The 17910-nt window shown below is 43.5% G+C and overlaps 2 protein-coding genes across 2 annotated transcripts; both read right to left on the bottom strand.

Annotated features, from left to right (window-relative positions):
- Nucleotides 1–5422: 5422 nt before the first annotated feature.
- On the bottom strand, nt 5423–6534 carry LOC100864580 (uncharacterized). Its single transcript, XM_031919072.2, has 4 exons — nt 6364–6534; nt 5891–6096; nt 5711–5821; nt 5423–5598 (listed from the first exon to the last, which is right to left on the bottom strand). The coding sequence occupies exons 1-4, from the start codon at nt 6532–6534 to the stop codon at nt 5457–5459; spliced, it is 630 nt and encodes a 209-aa protein (XP_031774932.1). The 3' UTR covers nt 5423–5456.
- A 2989-nt stretch (nt 6535–9523) lies between these two features.
- Nucleotides 9524–16309, bottom strand: LOC105736753 (uncharacterized). The gene is made up of 4 exons (XM_012492914.2): nt 16056–16309; nt 14737–14915; nt 10909–11025; nt 9524–9632 (listed from the first exon to the last, which is right to left on the bottom strand). Exons 1-4 carry the CDS (start codon nt 16197–16199, stop codon nt 9524–9526), a joined length of 549 nt encoding a protein of 182 aa, XP_012348368.2. The 5' UTR covers nt 16200–16309.
- Between the last annotated feature and the right edge of the window lie 1601 nt (nt 16310–17910).

The following is a 17910-nucleotide window of genomic DNA, read 5'->3' as shown; positions in this document are numbered from 1 at the left end:
GGAGGAACGTGTCGCGACTCGAAGGAAAAAAGAACGTGGCGTGCAAGTCTAATCTCGTGCGCGCGATTCTACTTTGTTGTATTATCGATCCGTGCCTCGATCGATTGCTCCCGATCGTTCCAATTCGATTGTTTAAAAAAAAAAGAAAAATTATCGCAGGAAGTCAATTTTCCATCATTCTCTCCCTCCCCGGTAAAAATGGTTTCACGACCGCAGGCGGAAACGTTTCCACTCTATCGCAAGGAGGAAATGTTGTATGTTTTTCCATTCGATTTTTTTTTTTTATACGCGTTTCGTTCGAAATCGTCGGCCAAGTGAAAATTGCCACCCGTTCCTCGAAAAACAGCTTCGATATTCACTCTCGTTCCGTTCTTTATTTGCTTGGGAAACGATCGAAAACGCGTGGATACGATGCGTGGGGAAATCGATCGACAAGGAAAAAAACTTTGTAATGTCCCGTTCCTTTCGAATTCGTCGAAACGAGGGAAAATGCTCGAGGAGGAGGAAATCGTGATCGCGGCTTAATTGCAAAGCGTTGCCCCGCCTTTTCTCCCGATAACGAAGTCGAACGATCAACGTTCGACTCTTTCGCTCTCGTTTCTGTAAAAATTGAAACGCCAACTCTCTTTCAACGCGAACAGATTGAAAGATCCAACGCGACTTTTCTTTTCTCTTTCTTTCTTCTTTTTTTTTTTTTTTTCTAAAGAGAAGGGAGGGGTTGAGGTGAGAAAATCTGCGGAGAGACGGATAATAGAGACAGATATCGACGGGAGGAGTAACTTAAACAACGAGATCCAATCATATGTGCGATTTAAATTTAGAAAAGAGAGAGAGAGAGAGAGAGAGCATCGAATCAATCGAATCGAATGAAAGTCTGATCGAATCAGAACACCGCCCCCGTTTGCCCGTTTCCTCGGGAATCTATTAGGCGAGTCAACACAAACGATTGAAATTTCTCAACTACTTTCTACCCTCGTTCGTTCGTTCGTTCGTTCGTTCGTTCGTTCGATTTGCCCTCCGTGTAACTTTGCGTACCATCTGAATAGTGCACACGCGATTCCATCCTGGTTGGAAAAATGTTTCCCCTCGATCGAAGGGGAAGGGTGTACAAATATTGACGATTTCGAATAGGCTGAAAATCCTGTACGGATCGGTCTCGCTCCATGATATCTCGATTTTAATTAAGACACAAATAGATGATGTATATATGTGTGTGTGTGTGTGTGTGTGTGTGTGTGTGCGTATGTTTGTGTATTACGCACGAGACAACGAGTTTGTCTTTTTTTTTTTTTTTCATAACGCTCACTTTTATTTTAACGGCTCGTTACGTTAGTTAACAGGCGGTCGCTCGGCGGATTGCTCAACAGATTATTCTCGTTATCGACGAGATTTACTCAACGGATTATCAACAATTCGGCTAGATTTCGCCGCGAACATTCGATTTTATCCTCACTTTCCCGAATGTTTTGATTTTTCGTGAAAAATCGTTATTTTATCTCGTCCAACCCCGTCAAACGTACAGGGTGCAGCATGTGGGATCGCTTTTTGTTTATTCTCGCAACAGTTTTATCGAAAAACCGTTTCGGATAAAATTCGAATGATTTTTTTTAAATGAAAATCAAATTCCTGTTCAAAGTCGTTCGAAACGAATCGCGTGCGGATGTTGAAACGGATTTTAAAAAAACAATTTTATCAATGTTTCATCGATACTCGACTCGATCGAGAAACTTTGTCGGGATAATCGGCGGTTGAACAAGAAATCGCAGAAATTTGCAAATTCGGTCGACGACTTTTAGCTTGATTCCGAATTGTCGAAGAAACGTGACTTCGGTTCGAATATATACACACACACACGCACAAACACACAGACGGATATCGATCGCCGAGCATTTCGCATTGGACGCGGCCATATTTCAAGGAAGAGAAACAATTTCGTGAATCGTCGCTGCGATCCGTCAAAAACGAGGTCGAAAGAAAAACGAGCGCCACCGAAATGTCGCTAAGCGATGCAATAAACGACTCCCGCGAAACCAGATGGATGCTTTTGTCGCGGGAATTTCGAATGTTTTCCCATGTTGGACAACTAAGATAAATTTACTCGATATATTTTTTCGTATCGATCGATGATCGATCGCGATGGTTGCATCTGCGATAAAACGCGCAGAGAACGAAATAGAATTCTCCTCCCATCCTTGATCCACCTTTAAGGAAGCAACTAACAAGTAAACTTCTAAATCGAATTCCTGCTTCGACCCGCTATAAATCAATCTGTGACAGTGCAGAGGATAGCATCACGGAGCGCGCATCGAATCATCCGATCGTCCTCGTGTTCGAATCTCCGTTGACCAATTAGAGAGGGAGAGAGAGAGAGAGAGAAATTTCGAAACGAGAAGGAAAAAGATTTTCGGCGAGCTTCCTCACCGATTTCGTCTCCGGTGATTGATTTCGTTGTTTCGTACCGATTCCAAAAAATTTACTCGAACCACGCGTATCTTCGCGCGTTGGAAATCGAAAAGTCTCTAACGACTTTCGCCCCTCTCTTCTCTAACACTGAACGTTTTCAAAAAGGCAGCTCTTAAAAAGAAATAAAAAGTATTCAATCTACTACCTTCTCATCCGGTGTCGAAGAGTTACACGCGTCTTGAACCATTTAATCATGGCGGACAGTAATGACACGACGTAAACAGTGAAAAAGAAACTCTCGTTTCTCGCGTGTGTTACATTCTTCCTTCCCTCCCCAATAGAAAGAATCGTCCCGTTGATAAAATCTCTTCCCTTCGTTAATGGAAAAATAAAAAAGGGGAGACGACGGAGCAGCGGGGGAAGAGATCGATCCTATGGAAGTATCTTGTAACTCAGTTGGGTAAACTCTTTAGGAAACAGGAAATTGTTAGCCCGGCGTGGAAGGGCGGCCAGGGAGAGAATGATCGATAGGTGACGGTGGCCGATAACTGGAAAACACGGAAGAGGGGGCGGGGGCGTGTTTCGGTATGAACGATGGCAACGACGTGATCTCACTTATCGGGGCAACCGTATTACCCTGGCATCTTTCTAACCACCACCTTTCTCCCTTCTCGTTTCTTTCGCGGCGGTCGTTAAGGAAATACGGGATGTCGCGACTCTTCCCCTCTCCTCCTCCTCCTCCTCCTCCGTTCGTCCAATTCAATTTACGACGACGTGGCCGATTCCTCGCGTGGACGAGAGCGAAGTGGACGAGATTCGATTTCGAAAAAAATTTGAACGAGAGAGATACGAAATGAAATTAAGATATGAAACCAATCTAGTTTAAGGAAAATTTGAACGTACGTAAATTTCTTACTTTTCCAAAAGACGATACGTCTGTTCGAGATCTAGGAGCAAGCGATGAACCACAAACTGTCATAATACACCCCAAGAGATCCTAAGAGTAACTCGAAATTTCCAAAATTTGTTTAAAAATAAAAGCATCTTGACTAAAGAAAAGAAAAGAATTCGTCGATCGATTCTCGCTCGTTCCAATCGAGCAAATTCCACTCGATTCTAAATCTTCCGCGTGTACCGCGTTCAAATTCAAATTGGAGGGAAAGGGGAACTCTCGTTTTATGGGATCTCGCGGGTAAAATTGGTTCACTACTCACCGAGGTCCTCCGCCGATGTCTTCCCGACGAATAACACCGGGGCCCGTGTCAAACGACCGTTATTATTGCATTTCGAGAGCAGAGCGGCCATTGTCAAGTTTGTTAGCAGCGCGCCGTTTGCCCAACAATTAACGGCTGCCTCGAACCGAACGCGAAGAGACGCGCACGTGCTAATTACCGCCACCGGTATCGAGCCAGGTTGACATTTTGCGTCTCGCGTGGCACGATCGGAATTTTTACATTTCACGCAGCCGGGGGACTGGACGGGGATTTTCGCGGTTGGACGAGAAAATTTGGATCGATTCGATAATTCGAGTTCGAGGAAGCGAAATTTAAAGATTTATCGAGAGGCGAATGAGATCGGAATGAAATTCGGATCGACGAATAAACGTTGAGGATCGATCGAACGATTCTTTCCCTCTATCTGGGACGCGTATCGCTCTTGTCGTTAACCATGTTGTTCGAAATTCAAAGTTGCGTCACGTGACGAGAAAAAACGCCCCTGTTCAGAGGAGACATTCTCACGAATCGCGTGAAAGAGGAGGAAGGTTTCGCGCGAGCGTTGGAAATTTTTTTCGAAAAAGTTCCTTCGATACCTTTTTCATTGGCCCCACGTGCCGATTACATCCGATATAAAGAACTCCCTTATCCCCAACTTTCCAACTTTCCAAACTTTCTTCTTCCACGCGCGTGGAAGAGAGGAGAAGGAAAGCAAAAAAGGAGAAAGGAAAGGAGAGGAAAGTTTGAGCGAATTCACTGCGCGAATTTATGAAACGAATTTAACGAACATCGAGATCGCGAAAAGTACCGTTATATATATATATATATTTTTTCACCCACCGTGGTCAAAATAACTCGATCGAAACGATAATTTGCTCGACTTTACACGTCCATCCGTAGCAAACGCAAACGGACTCACGGTTCGATTACCACGTACAGTCTAATTCGACGCCTGTGTAATAGAGTGTTTTGATTTCCAGTTAGTTCAAGAGACGAAAGAAATGAAAACAAGAAAAATAACTGTTCCCGAAAAGAAGAGGGGGAGGAAAGGGGAAGTTTCTCGAAAGGTTTCTCCCCGTCGGGTAGGGGAGCAGGAGAATTGGAAAATTGGGTCGCGTAGCGTAGGTGGAAATACGCCCGCCGGAATTCAAGTTCCACTCGCACGAGAAGAAGTCGCTGCTCTCTTTAAGCAGGAAAAATTAACGCTTGTCCAGCGAATTTCGAAAGAGGGGGAGGGGGATGATTGGGGGGGTGAGGATTGGTCGCTTTATTAACGAGGCAATCGTGGACAATCGATGGTTCTCCTCTTAATATCGGTTTCGAGGATGGAATCGGCGGTGGAAAGCGACTTACTTTTGACGAGAATTTTGAGAAAACTTGCACGAGCGGGAAAAACTTGTTCGGGATAGAATTTCCGGGAGATTGAATGCCTCGTCTTCGCGTCGCGTTGCTTTCGTAATTTGTTCGGGAGGGGGAGGGAGGGGAAAGTCCCGTTTTTATTACGAAATGCTCGACGACTTGAGAGATTTCCGTGCGTTCCGAAAACTCCTTTTTTCGAGTCGCTCGGTTTCCTTAATTCAACTTTCGAAGAAGGGAGAAGAGATTTCCATTTTTGTGCCATGTTTCGTCTCGTCGATGAATCTTGCCTCGAATTCGGGATTCTTCTCCTTTACGTAACGTTTTCGCAGTTTATGGATAACAAACAGAAGATTAGATTTACCACATCGACGTACACTTCGATCGACGTATCTCTCACTTGTGTCACTCGATGAATTATCCGATATTTTTGAAGGATAACACGAACCCTTTTTCTTTCTTTTCTCCCGAAAAACTTTATTCTTAACCTAGATCGTTAGAATGGTACAAATGAGATAGCAGCAGCTTTAAGAGAGAAACAGGGCAGGGGTAAGCAAGGTCGCATGGCGTCTCGGTTCTGTAAGCAACATCGTAGGAGTCGACTCGTCTCACGTCGTCGACGTTGCTAGAAAAAAAAAAAAAGAAAGAAAGAAAGAAAGAAAGAAGAAGAAAAGAAGAAAGAAATAACGCGTGTACGTTATTGGAGATTCGATATAAACTTGGTGCAAATATCGTACCTTAATATCAATCGAAGGGCATCCTCCACGAAGGAATCGCCAGGCGGACCCAGCAAAGTTCTCGCCTCGCAGATCGTTCTCAGCGTGCACTCTCTTCCCGGCAAGTTTTGGCTGTAAGGCAAAAAGTTTCCCCTCGTGGAATGCGGTGACGAAATAGAAAACACGCACACCTGTTCGTACCTGTTCAACGCCATCTCAAAAGTGGCATACAACTCTCGCCGATGGCGTCGTTTCACCATCCACGGCCTCTTCTTGTACTTCTTCTTATACTTCTTCTTTTGGTAATCCTCCGTGGTCGGTATGGGCCAGATCACGTCGAACTCGAACACCAGGTTCCAATTACTAGGCAATTGTACGGGAATCGGTTGCAAGATGGACCCTGTCATCTGGAAACAGAAAAAAAAAAATCCCAAAAACCATTGCCATTGGCCAGAAATCGAACGAAGCATCGATCGAACGAAGAATGGACCCTCTTCCATTCGTTTTCGCGAGAAAATTGCGTTCTTAAAAACCGTCCCTGCCGAGAAATCGACGCGATTATCCTCGAGAGTCGTGCTCTTCCAACTCTTCGATCCGCAGGTAATTCTGCCGAGAACGCACTTTTCCGCAACGCTCCCGCTGCGCCACTCGAAAGCAAACTACGCGACACTTACCACGAACGTACTGCCCTGTGGAAAAGCGAGACGCCTCCGCCTGGACAGCACCAACTCCCGCGATCTTCTTTGACAAGGGACGGCGTGGTCGGTGTCGTTACGCAGCTGGCACCCGAGGAGCGGCTCGAGGATCCTTGCGAGGATCAGCATCACCGGCCACAACCTCCTCATTTCTCGGAATTATCTGAGCTGAAATCAGCCGTTTCGATGGCCGGCTCACACCTCTCCCGGGAGAAGCGGGTCGAGGAGCAAGTTTTTCTGGAAGGACGGCAACATTATTCGCCGGTTGAAGAGTGCACGGGTAGTCCGAGAGTAGTACGGGTTTTGCTCGACTACCCCGCACTCCGCGCCTTCTCGCTCGCGTGTTTGAACTTCGTGTTATCGCTCCTGCTCGTGTTCGCTCTCTTATGTTACGTAACGAATCCTCCTCGTGGATGATGAATCCGTCCTACGAATTCGAAAGATTTAGATTTCAAAGAGGATCGATATACATACACATTCCTTTCTTCCATCCAATGATAAATTTCCATCCAGCTGGAAGATGTCGAACACGAGGCTCGATTAACGTGAAATTTAAATTTTTACGAGGAGAGAAAATCGCGAATTCCTATCGAATTCCTATATTTCCCCCTCATCCTATGCATCCTCGTTATTATAATTAATATTAACAGTCTCGTTTCGACGAGATGACGAAAATGACTGTTGTATCTGGTTGGATCGCTGTTCCATTTCGTCCTTATAATTACAGAAATTATCCCGACCGAGGATAAACAATGAACGCGTGTACACGCGAAGAGGTTTGACGAATGGAAAATAGGCGGGCAATTAACGTAACGCAACGAATAACGTTCGCTCATAATTGCTGACCTTTTTTTTCTCTTTTTTTTTTTTTTCGGTGGGAAAGAAAGGCGGCGGTCAGGCATCGGGGATTCATTTATTCGCGAAAGTATTGGCCGGCTGTAATTTCGGGGATTCCCCGCGCTCGTTTAAAATGCAGCGACCCGTTTAATTAGGGGCCATCGGGCAAAATCGGCTCGTCTCGGACGTCGGATAAATCACTCGTCGAGGGACTCCGCGACGGGGGAAAAAAAAGGAGGGGGGAGGGGGGCCCCAAAGTGAAATTATCTCGCGAAACGCGAGGCCAGGCTCGTGGTCGTGGAGGTGGAACCACTTTCAAAGTTTCGTGAAATTTAGGATTTTGGTTCTGACGATCGAGGTCGTGACGCGAGAATCCTATCCTGATCAAATTGAATCAGAATGATCACAATGGAATAAAAACGATGAAATTGAAAATTATAAAATGGAAAAAGCGTTGCAAGAAGATTGATTGATACGCTCGAAGATTGAAAGGATAAAAAAGAATTGCCAAGTAAAGCTTGGAATATTATTATTGCTTATTTCTTCGGGATAATATAATAAATTCCATAAATATCAGTGGCTAGATTAAAGAATGTGCTTGTACGTATCGTAGGCGGTTGTAAACGAAATTAATTTTAGTTTTGCAAAGTTTTGTAAATAAAAAATATGGCGGTAAAAAAAAGTGGAAAGCTTCTACTTTTCATATATCCAACTTTTATTGCGTGGAAACGAGGTGGAACATATAAAAAAATCACCCACAAATCATCACATTTGTGAATTTCTGAACACGAAGTTATTAACTTTAAACTCAATTTACAAAAAAAAAAAAAAAAAAAAAAAGAATAAATAAAAAACTTATTGATAATTTATAAATTAAATAGATGTCATATCCGTTAAATAAAATTGAAATTTAAATGCTTCTCGATAAATTTACAGATTATTTCTCAACTATTGAAATATGACCGATCAATTATCGATTAGTTCTCTACGCCGTATATAATATATGCTTTTGTTTAATCTGTAAACATTTAAAGAAGAGTATTTTAAAATTTCAATGAATAAGAGTTTTAACGTATGGTTATTATACATTGCATCGAAACAATTATTTTTCACATATTTGAAAATAAATTTTGTCCACGTTATTCACTGTACACGACGCTGTAAGGATGAAATTCTTCGCTAGCAGCTCATGAATTCTCTTCGATGCAAAAACAAGTGAGAATTGATCACCGTTGGAGATGCAAAAAGAGCAGTTAGCGAACAATCGTCAGTTTCTATTTAAAAAAAAAAAAAAAAAAAAAAAAAGAAACGTGTCGTGAATATTGAAAACGAGATTCACAGGATTATATTTATATTTAAGAAAAGAATGTGGAATCTAATTAAGTGTTTCGCTCGAGAAGTCTTTTTACATCCAATTCTGGTGCAATTTTAAAATTGCAAATGATGTGCAAATCGTCGTTTCCAAACACGAAATTCCACGAGGTCGAAATTCGAACGAAAGAGGGAAAGAGAGAAAAGGGGGGGGGGGTGGCTGTTAATGGCGGGTGATTCGAGCGCAAGCCTCGGCTGACGTTCTCAAAGGGGGAATTGCGTTACATCGAAATGTGTGCACGCGCAAACACGCGGTCGAAAGCGAGATACGAGCGCGCGTGCAAGCAAAATACCGAAACCAGGCCGCAATCCCCGGGAAGGATGCGTGCTCGAGCACATGCCACGATATTATTCCAGGCCGCGGTGTTGTCCTAGGGCTAATGAATCCGCCGATAACTCTCTCCACTCCACGAATACCGACACCTTCGCGTCGTCTTCCACGCCCTTCCACAACTTATTATCCTTAGGTAGATTCGAGAGAAATTATTCACAAGCTGTAATTTTTGTAAAAGTGTGAACAATTACCGATTGATTCTCGACAATTTGTTTACGAATCATCATCGTCGTTCTGTAAAAAAAAAAAAAAAAAAAAAAAAAATAGATAGAAACAACAACGTCGAAGAAGAGAGTGGCAATTTTTTAATTCGTTCTTCGAACAAGAGACGAGTGACGTTCGTTTTATTCATAATTTTTGTAGTGTAAATTACGGTGATTGGAACGGATTGGTTCTCGATAATTAATGGAAATTTTTCTAATATATGATATTTTTCATTCTGTCGAAGAAGAGATTGATAATATTTTTATTCGTTCTTTTTAGAAGAGACGAGTATCGTTCGTTTTATTCGCGGATTGATTAAACAATTTTTGGAGTAAAAAGTATGGCGCACAATCCGTGGCACAATTATTCGGTAAATTAAGAAGAAAGATTCTCTCAGAACATATCCGGACATTTCCACTCCGCTTCGTTGCAATTCTCGTTTAGGAAGTAAGCTCTCTCGTACTCGGTCGTTGTATCAGCATCCTCGTAATTCGCCGGCAATCTGAAACGTGGAAACTTCTCTGAATTATTATTAGAGAGAGGATTATCAAAGAATATTCCATCTAAACAATCCGCAAATTGCGAAACTCGGTAGGAAAATTTCATCATCGATCGGAATCAGTATCGAATTTTTTCACTGTCCCCTTTCTTTTTCTCTCCTTGGTCACTTTTCGAAAGCCTATATTTCGAGATATCCGAAAAAAGTCTCATCGCCTTTCTCATCGAAATAATTATCGGTGGAGGCATCTCTGGAGGACAAAGCAACGAGCATCGAACCACGGAGGAAGAAGAGGGTCGCGGCTTCTCGCAGCGCCCGGAAACTTCATAACGATTATTAAAATGGAACGGAGGGGGGAGAGAAGTTGTCGAGGAGGAATTCCGCGAATGGCCTCGACGAGCTTTCCTCCTCCCCTCCCCCCTCCAACTTTTCCTCGATGCAGCCGGGGGGACGACGACGTTAAGCGCAACACCGGATGTCATGAATAAATTCAACGTGTTATCGAAAAAGTGTAACGCGACCGGCTTGTCACGCGGCCCCCCTCCCCGACTTCGAACCGAGTTTTCGAAAAGACGCGAGACGACACTTTGATAACGGATGCATCCTCCGTCATCCTCCCTCCCTTGACTTTATTTCCCATTTTTCTTTCAAACTCGACGGAATTTTAAGGAGAGGAGGAAAAAGAAAAAAGAAAAAAATCAACGTTCGATTAATCAACCCCCTCGATCAACCATCCCCCCTTAATCAATCTTTTCGGTAATCATCGTTTAACCATTCCACCGTTTCCCACTTGGCGATCGTCACCTTCTCGACGAACATTTGATTAATCTGCGTTTTCCATTCGTTCCGCCATCTTCTCCCCGCCTATTCAATATTCCATCGATCAATCTTCCATCGGATCTTCCATTTTCGATCGAGCCGGCTGATTGAAAAGTCCAACGAACCGCGTATAACATCGCGCCGTTTCATTTACGAGCCAACAAACGCTAATTACCCCATTCATCTTTAATCGACCTCCCCCCTTTCCCATCCACTTTGCTCGAGATCGCGATTAATCCTTAACGAATTCGAGCTCGTCGAATTTCCAAACCTTTTTTTTTTTTTTTTCTTTTTTTTCACTTTTAAACAAAAGTTAATATTTACTTTCGTTCCCAAAAATACCAATACCAAAGACGCCACCTTGGCTCTATTTCGAGTTCTCTGTCCCGAAACAAAGCGGAGAAAAGAAGAAAGGGGGAGAGAAAAAGAGGAAGAAGAATATATATATATATATACTCACGTGAACACCGCGTGGAGAATCTCCCGCATGAAAGGGCCCTTCCCAACGTCCCTTCGACTCCTCCCAGCTGCGTTGCAGATCGCCTTCAAAACGCACCCTCTCCCGTCCTTGCCCCGGCTGTGCGGTATGGAACACAATACAAGGTGGTTTAGAGATGGGAGAGGAGGGGGAGGGAGAGGATCGTTTATCATTATCAGCCTCGTTATCGTCCCTCGACTGCGAGTCGTGGTGCTCCATTCATTAAGTTCGCGATAACACCCCATCGGTGCCACGAGTGTAAACCGGCCAACGTTTACAACCGCTCTCCCTCTCTCTCCTCAGTTAACCCCACCTTCCTCAACGTCCCCTGTTAAACGAATACCAGGCAATTACCTGGAGCACCGTGGCGCTATTAAGGTTTCCAAGCTGCGGTCCACCGATGCGATCCATCGAGATTCGCGATAAACGCCGAGGAATTCGAATTTTCGGCCGAAAAAAATCGAACGGAGATATCCCTTCCTCTCGAATTGGCAACGATGCGGTTTACGGTAGATCAAGGATTGGAGGAAAATTGGACTGTTGAGGATACGTAAATTTTTTAATGGTCGAGATAAGGCATTGTAATTAGTTTAGAACACGTAGAGGTGATTGGACATTTAAGGATGTAAATGAGAACTACGTTGAGGTGCGTGTCGCGTCGCACATGCCATCCTTGATCCCGTTGCAAACATAGTTACAGTCTAGCTATAGAGTCGGGAGGAGGAGTTTACGACCATAGGTCGATGCAAATTTTCAAAATGTAGGGAAATTGTTATTCGAATACCAAATGTTTAAGCCAGAATTTTTTGCCAGAAACGTCGAATCTTCTTCCTTCCTTTCTAATCCATGCAATATGCGCGGAGTGGTTCGCCAGATATCATTGCCCAGTGATTTTTTATTATTTATCACCCATATAAAATGTTTCAAACGGAATTGAAAGTGTCTACTTATACGTTAGGAAATATTTTAACTCGAAGTAATATCCGGTGAATAAACCACTCTGAGAAATCTGTTTTGGAAAGAATTATAGAATTCGATGGAAATTGTTACTCGAGTTCCAAACGTTCAAGCATTGCATTAATTTTCTACCAGAAACTTGTCGAATCTTTTTCCATAATCCGCGCAATATACGGTTTACCAAATATCATCGATGATTTTCATTGCTGTTCATCAAAAAAAAATGTTTCAAACGGAGTTGAATATTTTATCTAGTAAAATATATAGAAGCAATATCTGGTGAACACTACATTCTTCAAACGTTTAAGCATCGCATTAATTTCCTATCCTTCCAATCTTTGCGGAAGAAACTTCTTCGAATCTTCTTCCGTGCATAATCCATGCGTAATATTCACCAGATATCATTACCCAACAATTTTCATCAGCGTTGTTATCCGTTTATTATCAAAAAAATGTTTCAAATTGTAATTGAACGAACGATTTTCACTTATTAGTTAAGAGATATTATTTTAACTCGAAGTAATATCCGGTGGAATGTACCATCCCCCGTCTCACATTCCGAGACTCGTGTGTTATTAAAATTAGGACAACCGATGTTGCCGCTTGCTCGAGCTCGAATGTCACCCTCGAATACGAAACTCGGCTCGTACATGCGGTACATGCGGATCCGGTTAAGAAGCCGCAATCAAGAGAACAATGGAAGGAGCGAGAGAATTCGAGAAGAAACGGAGAATTCGAGAGAAATAATTCCGAACGTATTTCCACCAACAGTTGCGGATGCATTTCCAATTGTGACAGTTTACCAATTCGCGTGTATTTATCGTCTTCTGCGCTGGGGAGAGAGAGAGAGAGAGAGAGAGAGAGAGAGAGAGAGAGGATCGAAAGGGGAGAGAGGGATTGGCAAGCAAGGAGAAATCGATTTGGAAATGGTGGCGGGGGAGTAAATGAAACGAGCATAAATATAAAAATTAATCTTGACTGCCATTTTGTCGGCCGAGCAGCCCCCGATGCAGCCACTTGACAAATGGTTACCAATATCGGCCCGATCCAAAGATATTTATGTAAGCAGTGCGCGATGCTCGACCGCGCGCGTACAACGCTCTAGCAGCCGGAATGGCTGTATTAATCGATCGATAACGCCTTCTTTTTTTTTTTTTTTTAGAAATTTTTTTTCAGAATAATGCATCACTGGATTCGCAGCATGTACACGTTTGTGTCGTTTGCAGAATTCGAACGGTGAAAGTTTCCAGGATATTACTTCCTCGTGTTTCGTTTCTTAATTAAGAAAATTCAGTTCTTTTTCTTTCGTTTCTTCGTTTGGTTTTTTTTTTTTTTTTTTTGGTTCCGAAAACAAGTAAACAAGATGATGTAAAAAATGATCAACAATCTTTATCTAGTTGTTTCGATGGTAACGAAACTGCTTAATAACAAAGTTTGCCTTTTTTTGTCCCGAAATAACGACGATGTTATCGCCAATCTTTCTTGACGAGAAGATCTAATTGTTCGAAGGGATGGAAAAATGTTCCTCTCTCTTCTCTCGATTTCTTCGTTTCCAAGCAAGTTAATTCGGCGATCAAATGGACACGAATTTTTTTCTGTCCGATAGAATATTTAATTCGTCGGGAGGAGGATAGGATATTCCTCGAAATATTCGTGTTCCTTTTTTCTTTTTTTTCTAACGAGAAAATCGTCGTTATTCCCCTTTTTCTCGAGGTCCCCTTCGTTTTTCTGACTCTAAACAAAATAATGCAAAATAATTCCACGGTCAAGTGGTCACGGAATTTTTACCGTTTTCACCGATAGAAACCTTCTCCTTTCTCCACCACTTGTCCGATTCTCGCTGGATAATCGCGAAAAAACGACAATGAGAAGCGGGGGAGGGTTAAGTGGCCGACGATTCTCGAGCGTCCCGATCCCTTTCCACGTCGTCTCTATCGCGTACAAACGTTGACCCACGAAAATGGTGGAAGGCGATCGCGAAACGATAGAACTTCCCGTGCCTTTCAACCTCAAAGCACTCTATTTCCCTTTTTTCTCTCTCTCTCTTTATTCCATCTCGTACCGTACCGTTTCACCTCTTTGCTCCAGAGGTCCAGGACGAAACAAAGATTCGACGCTGCCGAATCGGGCTTTCGTCGCTCGTTTCTCTGTCGATGCAAAGATTCGAGAGAGAGAGAGAGAGAGAGAGAGAGAGAGAGAGAGAGAGAGAGAGAGAGTGAAAAAGACAGAAAGGGTAGCGAAAAAGCTGCAGCTTTTCGCGATTGTGCGGTTCCGAGTCGCGTTAAAGCGGCTCCTTTCGCCATGATTCGAGCCCTCGCCTCGAGATTTCGACCGTTGAATGAACGAACGAGCTATATCGGAGAAAGTAGCCTTCCCCCCCCTCCCCTCTCCTTTGTTTTCACGCGAATAATGCCGCCTTCGACGTGTGATCGGATTAAAGAACGGAGTGCGCTTCAAGTCGAGGAGAAATCGAATCTTTTTTCAAAACCTCTGTTCGATCGATTTGCAAATCGTATCGATACTTGTGAAAATGCTCTTATACTTCCTTTCCTTCCCTTGAAGGATCAAATTAATCATGGATCCTCTTGAATTTCAATATCTTTCTAACGCAATTTTCGAGACTATCCAAGACCATATAGGAAGCATAAAACAGCATCTAAACAATTATAAATTTCGTTGAAAATCGTCATATCTTCAAATAAAAGAATAGACAGAATAATACGAAGAAATAGTGGTTAATTTGCAAAAGTTGAAGAAGACGGACAAAGAGGCGAAGGAAAAGAAGTCCTTGTTTCACCCCTTCCATCTTCTTCCTTTTCTCTTCTTTTCCCTTTCTTTCTTTCCATCACCTACCTTGCCAAAAGTAGTTCCAACTTTCGATACAGCTCTCTTCTGCTTCGACGATGATAATCCTTGAACATGTTGGACAGGGTGCTCTTCGAGGGCAGCTCCCATGCCTGGCCAGCCGTCAATCCGATGTTGAACATTCCTCGAGGCTTGGAGTAAGTAGTGATGGTCATGCAATACACCAGCTGCGCACGAATCGAACGTTCGAGATCGAATCGAGAATGGCTTCTCGTGGGAGGAATATCGCGCGGATCTGATTCGATCTGGTTTCTCTCTCTCTCTCTCTCTCTATATATATATATATTTCGAGTAGAGGGAAGAAGCGATGGCGTGCCATGTCGATTGCAACACCTCATTCTTGAAATCTTGCAACGTCGAGTTAAACAATCGAGGATAACAATCGATTCTCTTTCTCGAGAAGAAACGCGATATAAATATCGATGATTAGCGATATAATAAACTCGTTGTTGCTTTCTAATATATCGATATATCGCGATACTTTGCGTTTCGTTTACATCGTTATATATCCTCCGCATATGTTCTATCACCGTGATATTCTGATGAACGAAATGTCGATAAAAGGGTCGAACGACTGTTGCGATTTAACCGTGTTACCAACAACAACCCTCCATCCTCGAACGAAACGACGTCTATCTACGTGCTCGAGGGTGATCCCATTTTCCCCCACGTTGAGCCGAGAGGCAAGGAGGGGTGGGAGGAGGGGCAAGGAGCAGAGGTGTCGATGAAAATTCCAGGGTGAAAAGATGCCGACAGCAATTGGGAGATTGGAGGCGGCTTGTCGTCGTTCGAGGCTCCGATAAAACTCGTCGTCCAAGTGGTTCGACGAGCCGGAAGCAACGAGTCGGGGCCTCCATCCGAGGGGAATCGTAGCGCGCGATGGAACAGCAAATTGTCGGCGTCAAAACTTTACTTTACTTTTACGCGCTCCCCAAATCGTCGATTCCAAAACGTTAACCCGCGTCGAATTTCCGCGTCCTATCAACGATTCATCTCGGCCAATTACTCGTTAGAAGGAGCGCCACGCCTCTTCCCTTCCTCAGCGCTTAAATTTTCCATGGTTCTCGACGAAGCACTCGCGAGAACTCGCGAAACGGAGCCGGGCCGCTTATTAGAAATTATTAGGGCGTCGTTTGCATCGCAACTTCCGCCAAGTTATCCAGTTAACCGGAGGACAGACGGTGCATGCACCATTCCAACGTCGTAACCGAGTTTTCCACGATGCGACGAGTGATGAACGAAGGATGGTCGAGTAATTTAATCGAGAGAGAAAGAGAGACAGAGTATATATATATATGTACACTCACTTGAACGTTGCTTCCTTCTGGAAACACCAAGTATTCCCCCTCGAATCCTCTCTTCCACCGTTCCACGCTCCCGTTCCCGATAGATTCGCCCCAAGTAGATGCGCCACGGTTCAAGATCCACAGGGTGAAAAGTAGGAGACGCATGGCGGTGTGGAATAAAATCGTTGGATCAGCGAGAAATTCGGCCGACGCGGGAGAATTCGGCCAACTGGCTGAGAGACTCAACACCGGTTAAGCGAAATACCGGAGATGATACAATGGTCGTAGTAATGGTCGATTAGACCGTTTAGCGGTTTTACGGTGTGGGAGAAGGGGTCGTTAAGTCCGCTTGAATTAGCCGTTGAAACGTAGCGAGATGGCGATCGTGTCTCAACCGTAACCGCTCTGGATTTACACTTTTCACGTCGATCGGTCCGTTCGAGGATGCGATTGGCAAAGAAGATTGCGCGCTCGTAAGAGTCGCGTTTTTCAATCCTTCGCGGACAAATTACTCCGTGTCGGCGCACTCCTTTGTCGAGAGAGATCTCGCTTAATCTCTATTTGCCGTTCCCTCAACCCAATCTCGTGAGAATACGTACGAGTGGGATACCATCGAAAAGTTTTCCAGAAATACCTTCGATACCCTCGAAACGTCGTTAGATGGAGTTTCGATCGAACTTTTTCGAACGATTCGAAGAGAAAAGGAACCTGGCTGGCTCCAGGCTTGGCAACCGTCGAAATTATAGACGGATATATGTGTGTATATATAATTCTGCAAGAAACGCAGGTTAAAAATTAGAAGGTATCCTGGTCAAATATTAATCGACATCGGCGCACCGAAACGGGCCACGTTGAATAAATAACGGCAAATGGATTTTCACGGTGGTGGTGATGGCCGCATAAATAGCAAAGTTCGCGGGGAGAGAGTTGGTGCCAGAAATGAATTAATAGAAATAGGAGGAAAGACGATCCGAGCGCTCGCCAAGTAATTAGAACGAGGGGGGGGGGTCGGTGATCGCCCCCCTCCTCCCCTTCACCCTTTCGAGAAATTTCACACCGATGGCCAAAAATGTAATTGGAATCGGCCGCTGCTGGAATTGCGGATTTTTTCGCGACAGGGCAAGATAAATCTACTCTACCTCTCCCTTTTTCCGACCGAAAGTTTCGCCGCTATCCTCGATCGTTCCCTTAATTTTTCGAAGAATTATTCGAAGTTGGAACGGGGGGGTTTCATTATATTATAGCGGATTTTTCGTGATAAAATTTCCCCTCTTTTTTTACACCTCCTCTATTATATTTGGTATTCTCGGGTCAAATTTATTATCCTGCAGGAAGAATGTTCTTTAAAGAACAATTTAAAAAAAAAAAAAAAAATGTACGTTTCCTTTTATTCCTTCGTGGATTAGTCTTCAATTTCGTTCGATTAATTTAAATGATAATTTTTCGAGCGATCTTCCTCGTTGATTGTTAATTTCTAAAGTCTAGGGAAAGGGAAAGAATTTTGGAATGTAGGTAGTAATTTGTAATTTGCAACGCAGGTTGAAACGCGTTCATTTCCTGCAATCCGAATTCTCTCTTCCCTCGTTGAGATTATTATTGAATTATATTCGAAATATCTCGATTCGTCCGCCTTTGTCGTGCCGGAACCTGCATATCGATAATGAAGCATCTTCGAGCGAGTGCACATCTTTTTCCTTTTCTCTTTCCAACGAATACACGTACATACGTATATATGTAATTTTGTCCAAAAGTTCCTCTCCCTCTCCCTACCCCTTTTCCCTGTTGAATTAAAAGGAAAAGATGAATACCAAGATTCCACTCGAGTCCTATCTTGATTTCGACCGAATGCATCCGAACTCGTCGAGTTGGCCTACAT

This window comes from Apis florea, unplaced genomic scaffold (assembly GCF_048593485.1).
Source record: "Apis florea isolate Af1SG1 unplaced genomic scaffold, ASM4859348v1 contig_1615_pilon, whole genome shotgun sequence".
In the NCBI taxonomy this organism is placed as follows: Eukaryota; Metazoa; Arthropoda; class Insecta; order Hymenoptera; family Apidae; genus Apis; species Apis florea.
Note: the sequence above shows the minus strand (reverse complement) of the source record. Positions and strands in the feature narration are given on the sequence as shown.

Bases quoted from the DNA above. Each gene is read 5' to 3' on its own strand.
- LOC100864580 (XM_031919072.2), bottom strand. From the start codon at position 6,534: ATGAGGAGGTTGTGGCCGGTGATGCTGATCCTCGCAAGGATCCTCGAG. The intron at 6,097-6,363 runs GTAAGTGTCGCG...TTCTGTTTCCAG, and splicing joins CACAGGGCAGTACGTTCGTG to ATGACAGGGTCCATCTTGCA. The intron at 5,599-5,710 runs GTACGATATTTG...TTTTTTTTCTAG, and splicing joins GCCCTTCGATTGATATTAAG to CAACGTCGACGACGTGAGAC.
- LOC105736753 (XM_012492914.2), bottom strand. From the start codon at position 16,199: ATGCGTCTCCTACTTTTCACCCTGTGGATCTTGAACCGTGGCGCATCT. The intron at 11,026-14,736 runs GTAGGTGATGGA...CATACCGCACAG, and splicing joins TTGGAACTACTTTTGGCAAG to CCGGGGCAAGGACGGGAGAG. The intron at 9,633-10,908 runs GTGAGTATATAT...TCCACGTTTCAG, and splicing joins ATTCTCCACGCGGTGTTCAC to ATTGCCGGCGAATTACGAGG.